Raw genomic sequence first — 10,652 nt, forward strand, 5'->3', positions numbered from 1 at the left:
ACCATGGCGGTGTTATAGGCCAACCTGCTGAAAGAGCTAGATGAGAGCGAGAAAGTGAAGGCGACGACATTTAAAGAACTGCGCTGGACCGCTGATATGTCTCTCCGTGCCACCAAAGAGACTGGCAGAGCCATCGGCAGGTCTGTGGCAGCCATGGTGGCCACGGAGAGACATTTATGGTTGACCCTCTCTGATATTAAGGAAGACAGGGTCTTAGTCCTGGATGCCCCGTTTGCGCCTTCTGGCCTGTTCGGTGACACTGTCAACTCGGTCGTTGACAGGTTTCAGGAGGCCACCTTGAAGGTCTACGTGGCCGCTATAGCTGCTTACCACGTCCCTCTTGGTGGTCAGTCTTTGTGGAGAAACCCACTAGTTACACACTTCCTCCGCAGTGTGCTGAGACCTTTGGTACGTTCTCGAGTCCCTCCATGGGACCTGGCCATGGTTCTGGAGGCTTTCCAAACCTCCCTTCGAGCCCCTCAAGGAGGTTTCAGATCCAGCTGCCCTGTGAAGGAAGTCAGATCAGCTTTTGTTTGCTACGGTTCTTCTAAGAGGGGTCTCCCTGCTACTAAGCAGGTGGATTGTGGATGCCATTTCTCTTTCCTACGAGTTCTCTGATCTTCCCACCCCCTTAGGGGTCAAGGCTCACTCTACTCTACAAGGCCTTCCTGTTGTGGGTCCCCATACTCAACATCAGTAACGCTGCAGGCTGGTCCACGCCACTCACTTTCGTGAGGTTTTACAACGTCAATGTGCGTGCCACTCTTCTGTTCTCTCGCCTTAGCTGTGCTCTTCCACACTAGGCAGGGATTTGCAAGTCTGGTGGCGTGGACATTCTCGTTCCCATAGCATTTCAACGCAGTTTGAGTTCCTGAAGAGGATCGTCCCTAGGTTACATGTATAACCACGGTTCCCCGAGGGAACGAGACGCTACATCTCATTGCCATACAGGAAGGACAAACAAGGGACTCATGAACAACTATCACTAAACAAAAAACACAGCTGTTGAAAATTCAGGTAACAACACAGTATTAAGAATCAAGTGTATGTAAACTTTTGAATGGGGTAATTTTTATAAATTCTTCTTTATAAATTTTTTAAAAAGTATGTTAAAATGTATTGTGCGAGCTTCTGTTAATCGCACTGGTCATTGTATTGCTGTATCGTACCACTCGTCATAAATCATGTAACAGCGAATATGGTGTATGTAGAAAATATGCCAGAAAATATGGTGTATGTAGGCCTAAATTTAAACATTCGCTCTTTTGGAATAGAAATTGTTAAACAGATTATCCATGTTTTTAATGTGACAGTTTCTAATTTGACAGTACTTTTCCGTTGTTTAGGACTTTTTTATTATTCTTTTTTCCTTACAGTGCAGGAGAAGGACCTTGATCAAACTCACCTGACTGTAACTTTCTAGTAATCCTGAAGACCTTGATTAGCTTATGTGATTGGTAATGGTTAGAGCTAATCTCTGCAGGAAAGTGTATCTCGAGGGTCAGAGTTGAGAACCCGCAAACCCTGCTCTATGCTAATAGGGCAGAGTCCATCACCGGTTGTGGGAGGGGCTTACAAACATCACAACATCACAAAAGACAGCACTCTTTTCGAGATACCCTTACCAAAATGTAGTATACTTCAAGTTTATTTTATTAAGTATACTTAAGTAAAGTTCAAGTATATTTTAAAGTATACTTTATGTATTAAGTATACAAATATCAGTGTACTAGTAGTATACTTGTAAGTGTACTATTTCAATACTCCTTGAGACTAAATTGGCCCACTTTCTAGTATATAAAAGTATACTTTTAAGTATACTTTAAATAAAACAGTAGTAAACTAGTTTACATCAATATTTTAGCTTGTACTGCAACTATACTAAAAGTGAACTTATAGGTATACTGATAGTTTACTAATTAAATACTTGTAGTAGCATTTTTAGTACACTTTGAAGTATAGTCTCAGTAAACTACTAGTTTAGTAGTTTTATAGTGCAAGTACACTTGCAAGTTTTCTTTAAGTGAACTTTACATCATACTTTAAGTATACTATTATGTCCCTATTTAGGTATTAATTTGTATATATTTTGTTATATGAATATCTGAACATACAAAACATCAAAAGAAAGAACAGGGTATCTGCTTGTAAACAAAAACATTTTATTGTAGTTTCATGCATTCTTTTTTTAAACACTTGAATGTAGATAAGTTTCATAAATAAAAAAATAGAGAAATAAACAACATTTTGAACAAAAAGCTGAAAAGAAGACTATGAATTAGATTCAGAATGATAATCAAAACGTAGATGAAGTCGATCAACACCCAAAGCTTGACAGTCATTATTACCTCTTCATTGGTTGACATATTATTCCATAACGTTACACAGTTTCGATGCTTTTTTATGTCAGATGATCGATTACATGTGAAAGTATCTGTTGTTTTGGTTTCTTCTTCACTTGTGTTTTTCGGAAATTCTGTACAGAAGATGTGTACTAGCGTCCCCTACCGTATAATAATGAAAACACGGATTGTAGGAGCACAAGTATAGCTAAAACATATTTAGACTTTTTCTAAGTCAAGTATACTTTTTTATGTATATTTCTGAGAAGTACATAAAGCCCATTTTTGAGAAGTACATAAAAAGTAAACTAAAAGTATACTTTCCTATTTAGTTTAAAAGAAGTATACTAATAGCACACTTGAATAAACTTCTTTTTCGTAAGGGTACTGTTTATGATTAATTGGGAATATAATAAAGGAGTACATGAATTTTTATCATTATGGGGTGGTTGTGTGTACAAATACCATGTAAAAGTGAATTTTACATAATAGTTCCCCTTTTATTCAAACAAGCAAGGATAAATGACAAAATCCTAAAACTTCCCATCAAACTGAATCTAACAACTCTGAATATAAATCATTACACTATAGGCTTACCATACAGCGTGGGTTTAAACAAAGATTTTTATGTTTTGCCTCAATAATTAATATGAAAAATAAAATGAGCAATCTTCTGTAGTGTACAGTTCAAGTTTTACATATAGGAAAGATGCTACATATAAAATTCTCTTTTTATGCAATTCTTTCAGTTCGCAGAAACGATCCCCCAGGGATAATAAAAACAAACAGACAAGCAAAGAAACTAAAAACATTTGCTTATGTCTCTCCACTTTTTGATCTCCAGGATTTGAAATTCACAACTGTATTTCCTGCGTAACACACCATAGCCAGTGAGGCAAATATCTGAAAAGGAACAGAACAGGACTTTGTCATTCAAATTATTATAGGCTACTGCTACAAGTTCTTTTTGTAATTGCATGGCACACACATACAAAATGCAGTACATTAATGTCTGTTTACTTAATGTCAACTCATTTTTTCAGTCCAGGAAAATAATCTGTTGTGGAAGGAAAGACTTTGCTTCCAGGTGATAGGCTATAAGGAAACAAGAGTATTGCTAAACTAAGTTGCTTTTCATACCGTTGATGCAACCCAGCTGATGAAGTAGTAGCGCCCCCTAATGGCCACATTCAAAGATACGGCACAAATCACAGCCGCTGTCAGGTACAATACAGAGGCGCTGCCATTAAAACATATTCCCTGCGAAATAAAAAAGCCTTAAATTTAATGCAGGTTTGGTGATTTTTTGTTTGTTTGTTTGTTTGTTTGTTTTTTGGACATTCGTTTGTGTAGTATAATTTAGATAATTTGAATAAAATATTAGTTAAACTTTACTCACCAAAATTTTCCATGGGATCTGGGGAATCCTGGTGTGGGCCATAGTCAGGTATATGAGGAAGAGAATGACAGTAAGCACCCAATAAAAGACTGACACAAACATTACCCATCCCAATGCAGGAACATGGAGGTACTCCGTCCCACCAATCAGAGTCCACACCAGAAGCCCAAACACCTGAGGTTGAAGATGGAGCACAGACACTCAACGGATTGAAACAGCACTCTTTAAACACATTGAAACTTATCTAAAAACAGCCATAAGAAAGCAGATAATGGGCATCACATGAGATAGCATTTCTGTAGCTCAAATAGTACAGTATGACACTAGCAAAGCCATTGTTATAGGTTTGAATCCTACATGAACTGATAAAACATATAACTTGAATGCGCTGTAAGTCACTTTTGATAAAAGCATCTGCCAAATGCATCAATGCATTCACCAACTCATATTTTAGGACCTGAAAAAACTTTAGAATTGAGTTGTAAAAACACATTTTGACGAACAAAATAAAAACAATGACAATTATGTTCTCTAAGCAGCAGAACTGGGACTAGCCACCACTCCTTAACACCATATTATTCTCCAGATACTTCCCTCCCTTCCTGTTATAAACAGCAAAGAATTTCTCACTGTGTTCTTGATATTACAGGAAAAAATATTTTGGGTTTGGAAGACAGAGCTGGCTATAGATTACACCAGGAAAGGGAATGCTAAGATTTGACTCAGAGCGTGTGGTGGAAGGAAGAAGAACAATACAAGCCGAAAGGAAGAGTTTGTTTCCCAACTGTTTTGGTTGGTCCTCTTCCTCTCTTTCCTTAGTGAGTAATTATCTTCATGAACAACAAAAATTCTTACATTTTGTTGTTCCTATTCACCACATACTGTATGGTTGCAAGCTATTCCTTGTGCAAAAGAAGTGTGCTTGTATTGAATGTACCCTTGCAGTGTACTTCCAATTGAAAAAGTATATTTATAAAAGAAAAAGAAAAAAAACTTTGTAATAATATCAATGAAATATAAGGTCACTTAAGTGTACTTAAAGAGAGTAAACTTTCTTGATTATGTTTCTTAACTCACTTCAGAAAAGTGCATTTTGTAAATAATGTTAAATTAAAACGTTTGCAGTATATTGTAAATCATGTTTTAATATTTTTCTCGTGCTTTAAATACACTTATTCTGTGTGCTGTGTTGACTAACATAAAGCATGTGTTATCTAATATTGCTATTATAATATTATACTTCCAATATTTTACTTCCTATATAGCTTCCTTATTGCAAATGTGTAATTACAAATATATTCAAATACATGAAGTTTCAATAGAGGTTAATTTATGGTAGCTTTACTGAACTGAATATTTTAGCTACCATAAATGCTTGTTAATACAGGCAGCAGTAGGCCTGCATTTTAACCATATTTCAATTAATATTTGAATTTATGAATTAAAAAAAATAATTATTATTATATTAAGCACTCTCAACTTTTAATTGCATTTTATTGTACACTTTCATTAAATTGTAAATAACATGCAATTACACCTCCTAACATTATTTAATTTATACTTAGGCTAAATACATTCTTTAGACCTATATTGTTTCCATAATAAGTAATGTTTTTAAATGAGTTAAAGAGTAGGCTATTAATAAAATAAATAAATAAATGTAAAAATTAAAAAAAAAATGAAATAAAAGATTTCAAAAACCAGTTTCACTTTCGCTATATCAAAAATACATCATTGCATCCTCCTCTGGGAAATGGAAAGTGGAAAACTGCAAAAAGTGTCCTTTTCTAAGTAGAGATACGTACAGCAATCTAGATTAGTTTTCTTTCAATCTAATTCATAACCAATGTTTTATCTCGTGACTTAAAAGTAGGCTAATACTTAGGATTTCTAAATAGTGGTCTAAATTTACATTCACTATTCAGCTATCTCAGCTATACTTACGATTTCTCCAGTCATAAACACGCCAGAAGCAGAGCGAATAAAATTCCCATCATAAGCCAACTTGGAGTGTGACAAGCCTAAACTCTCTATATTTGAGCTCTTACTGGTTCTGTCAGTAGCGGTGCTGGTGCTGGTGCTGTCGGTGCGGGACTCGGAGTCGATCTCCATTCTAACGGAATTACAAAAACTCCCGGAATAAACCAAGAAGTGATCCCTGCTCCTAAAGCAAAGGAAACCTACTATGGTGTAGGCTTATCCCATAAAAGGGATGTCCGATTCGTGAAAGAATCAATCTTTTTGAAACGGATCTTTTTAATGAATTTGTTGAGCCGGTTCACAATCATAAAGTAATCGGACTGCTGCGGTTCGAGCGGCTCTCAAGCATCACTTCACTGACTCGTTGAACAGGCGAGAACCAAGCGTCTCCTGGACATGACTCGCAATGATCCAGTAAAACAAGACAAGAACAGACGAGGCAGTTGATGGAAAGTAATTCTTGTGCTTTCACGTTTAGCCTACAAGATGCAGTCGTTCAGAAGCTGCGATGCAGTCGTTTATAATAGCTAGTATGCAAGCTATGAAACTATGATGTTTATTTTTATTTATTTATTTTTTAAATTGCCTATTCACTCCAACCAGTGCTATTTTTGCTCGTTCTAAAGTATAAGCTACGTATTTTTGCGCAAACACATTTCTATAATATTATAGTGTTGGTAACACTTTACAATAAGGTTCATTAGTTAAACATTAGTTAATGTATTAACTAACATGAACTAACCATGAGCAATACATTTGTTACTGTATTTACTAATCTTCGCTAACGTTAGTTAATAAAAATACAGATGTTCATTGTTAGTTCATGTTAGTTCACAGTGCATTAACTAATGTTAACAAGAGTTTAATAATGTATTAGTAAATGTTGAAATTAACATTAAAAAAGATTAATAAACGCTGTATAAGTGCAGTTCATTATTAGTTCATGTTAACTAATGTAGTTAACTAATGAACCTTATTGTAAAGTGTTACCATAGTGTTTAAGCGAATTATAAAAAAATAAATCGCGAACCAAATAAAAAGGATTTTGCTAACCAGTTTGAGCAATTTATTTAACTGACTTTAAAATAATTAGCCTATTTATTCGCGAGCAGGGCCTATTTTATTTCAAATTACACTAGCCTATCATCACAACAAAATGAATCGGCAAATACAATAAACATCATTATAAATAAACGTAATTATAAACAACAAATGTAATTAAAACAACTAACAGCAACTAATGTTTTTTTTTTTTTTTTTTTTTAATAATTTTTAGGGTTTGTATGCCACGGTTGGAACCACGTTATGATATATATATATATATATATATATATAATATAATATATATATATATATATATATATATATATATATATATATATATATATCATAACGTGTATATATATATATATATATATATATATATTTATATGATATATATATCCATTAATATATATATATATATATATATATATATTAATGGATTTTATTATTATTATTATATTAATGAAATTCAGGTTTTGCTATTGGAAAGTTACTGAACACCATTAGAATGATAAAATTAATATTCACAAGCCAGTCAAACTATCATTCTTATAACCTTTTTAATATCAAAGAGATAGCACTGGCATAAAATTAGGCTAATTTTGCTATGCTGAAGAGAAGCCTATGTCTCCTGACGAGAACACTTATGCCTGTTGGTGTATTGTTTAACCTGACATTATTTGATCATTAGCTAGTGCTCGAATGAGCGCGTATACCTTTTAAATGCGAAGACAATTGAGGCAACAGAATATTTGTATTAACAAAATCGACAGAAATTACCCGTTTCCCTTTTTCCTGTAATAATTCCAGTATGTCGCAAGAGGGCAGCAAATCCATAGAAGTTGTCAAACTATGGTACTGAAAGGTTCATCTATAACTGAATTAGAGTCTCTAGGCCAGTATTTTACTGTCCAGTATTTTGCAGAAAATACTAACAAAATGTTCTTCAAAATGTGTCATGACTGTTAATTGTTTTATTTGTGATTTCTTAATTTCACACACTATATTGCCGATTGTACTATATTTATTAAATGTTATTATCTAAATAAAGTCATTACATGACTCTATTATTACTGGCATCACTAAATTCATTAAATTAAATTCATGACCAATCAAACGTCTATTTTTTTTTTGTTATAATGTATATAACACAGTGACTATAAACCTATTATTTGATGGCTGGTTCACCCTATCCTTTCTGCCAGCTCTCTACATCAAAGGTTTGCTTTCACTTTGTTGATCTGATTTTTTATTTATGACTAAACAAACCTGAAAATGCCATGAAAGCATCTTGCCCAGCTGTGTTGCACTACCCAACTAATACAGTCTGTTACAGGCAATATCAGTGAACGGGCTCCAGCTATTGAATTAAAATATTTTATTTGAGACTCCATACACAGCCATTCTTAATACTCCATACAAGAAAGAGTGTATTACAATCCTGGAAATGAAAATAAGAGAATCAGATTCAATTAAATTGATATAATGCTTGATTAGAAATAAAACCTGTTTTTCCAACATTTAAACAGAGTCCAACAGACTCATTCTATATTTGTTTATAATCAGTAGGCTTTAAATCCAGTATTATTTATTATGTATAATATTTTAATTAAAATAAGTTTGATTCATGAAATAAACATGCCAAAAATTCCTGGTGAAAAAATCACGGCAAAAATAAGATGTCTATTGCTCAGTACTCTGCGTGTGGCCTGTTCGTCTCTGTAACCTCTATTTACTAATTGTTGTTCACAGCGGTCACCATGTAGTCAGTTGTAAAGGTTATGCTTTCGATAAATGCGTGGTTCCACAGAATGTAATTAAGTCATCTTAGGAGGATACGTGCTGTGAGACTCAGGCTGGTATAATGCTTTGCAGGCAGCCATGTTTAAGAAGCATGAATTTATTTAATAGTTTAACAGAAATTCATTTAAAGGTCTAGTTATTGTAACTGTAAAAAAAAAAATAATAAAATAAATAAAAAAATACACCATACAGAATATATTATGAACATTACCTAAAAAATTATTTTATTTCATTATATTACATTTACAAAAATAATTTCCATCAGGGTGACAGTATTAAATTTGAACTTTTAAATCATCCATTAATTTGAGAAGAGTCTAGGCACAGTGTGTGTGTATCTCATGTACTATATTCTGAGACAGACTCCATGAGAGTAGCAAGGTCAAAATTTCTATGTCATATACTGTCATATACTTTTGCTTTGTACTTTAATTGTAGCTAATGGCAAAGTCAGGATGTGCGCAAGCACTGCTGTAAAAATCATTAATTGATCATTCTTATGTTATTCAGGTTAAATATTTCCCTCTATAATAAAAAAAAATAAATAAATATTGAAATTTGGGTATGCATTTTTGTTTTGTTTAAAAAAATACAAAATTAAATCAAATGAGGAAACTAAAGCAAATAATTAAGCATACAAAAAAAAGTCACGGAATGTTTTTCTTCTTCTTCTTCTTTTTAATCTATTAACCATATTTAAATTTGTATTTACTAATATCTAGCCATATTTGTACTTGTTCAAAGTTGATAATAACAACAACAACAACAAAAATGTCTTCTGAGTAAATTCTATTATTGGTAGTCAGAGGCACTGCAAGGGCTGTTCTTATTTTTAAGAAGAAAGACTTCAGCTTTGTCTATGAATACTTCTTGCTCAAGGGACCGTATACTGATAAATAACCCTCATAATGCAGGGATTGTTTCTGAGATAATAACAAAGACCGTCAATAGGACTGTAATAAGTCTTTAAATCAACAGAACTGTTTTAACCTGTGGGATTTGTTTATATTACAAAAGTACAGTAGTCAATACTAAATCCTGATGCTGAATCCATGCATTACTTTCTAATTACCAGATCTGTGGAGTCTCTGTATATTAAAAGATCTAGATCAGATTAGGATATCTTAAGCCTTTAGAAAGATGAGTAGGTGCTGGGAGTTTCTCAGCATAAATGCACATCAGAGAGAAAGAGATAATCTCATCTACAATCAAACACAATTACATTAAACTATAAGCAGAATATTTTAATATAGCCTATATTGCTATGCTAAATGTTCTATAAAGGAATCTCCTTAGATAATGTAATTTTTCTTCTTTTTTTTCCGGATAAAACAGAAGAACTATGCTCAGTCAGATAAAAATAGATGAATGACTAAATAAAAACAAATAAATATTAGATCTGATTATGATTATATACTAGACTCACATCAAAACAAGCTCAAAACAATCTATCACGGGATCTCACTACAACGTCCATTCACTTTGAGTTTTATCCCTTAATTCCAAGTCAAAGGGCTTGTGCTATCGCCATTGAGGCAGGGTCAGGAAGGGTCAAAGGTTAAAAGGGGGCTGTGATAGTCATGACACTGCTGCAATCAAACATGAGAACACAAACTCTCTGCAACTTCAGCTAACAGTTGCAACAGTATCAGGCATGTTGCTAAAACAATTTTAAAGTGGAACTTTTTCAAACAAGTCTCAGAAAAAGAAGGTCTTTCATCAAGAATTGATAGGGTAAAAGCAGCTAAGTGTCCTTTAACACTCAGTCTCTCCGTTACCTCAAACTTAATGATGACTCCTGAGGATGGTCACATTCAAGATGGAGTCCTAGAGGTAGATGAAAATCAGATCTCTCCTTTTGCACTTTTCAGTCATGAAAATGGTTATCGTGCCACTGTAAAATCCTTGAAGCAAAATTGAAAAAGGAAATTAAACCGGCTGAATTATCTTTTTTTTAAATCATGAATGAAGGGTCTTTCATGGTCTCTGGAGCAAGAAGGGAGTGTGTTTGAAGGAAGAGGGGGATGGTGGGTCTGCATTAAGACATTCTCATCCCTGATGATTCTCCCTGCTGCCTTTTATTT

At 33.7% G+C, this 10,652-nt stretch overlaps 1 protein-coding gene across 1 annotated transcript; it reads right to left on the reverse strand.

Moving 5' to 3' along the window:
• Positions 1–2,181: 2,181 nt before the first annotated feature.
• cmtm8b (CKLF-like MARVEL transmembrane domain containing 8b) lies at positions 2,182–6,017 on the reverse strand. Its single transcript, XM_058747573.1, has 4 exons — positions 5,686–6,017; positions 3,742–3,915; positions 3,483–3,602; positions 2,182–3,245 (listed from the first exon to the last, which is right to left on the reverse strand). The coding sequence occupies exons 1-4, from the start codon at positions 5,851–5,853 to the stop codon at positions 3,159–3,161; spliced, it is 549 nt and encodes a 182-aa protein (XP_058603556.1). The 5' UTR covers positions 5,854–6,017; the 3' UTR covers positions 2,182–3,158.
• Positions 6,018–10,652: the final 4,635 nt, after the last annotated feature.

Source organism: Onychostoma macrolepis, chromosome 16, assembly GCF_012432095.1.
Source record: "Onychostoma macrolepis isolate SWU-2019 chromosome 16, ASM1243209v1, whole genome shotgun sequence".
In the NCBI taxonomy this organism is placed as follows: Eukaryota; Metazoa; Chordata; class Actinopteri; order Cypriniformes; family Cyprinidae; genus Onychostoma; species Onychostoma macrolepis.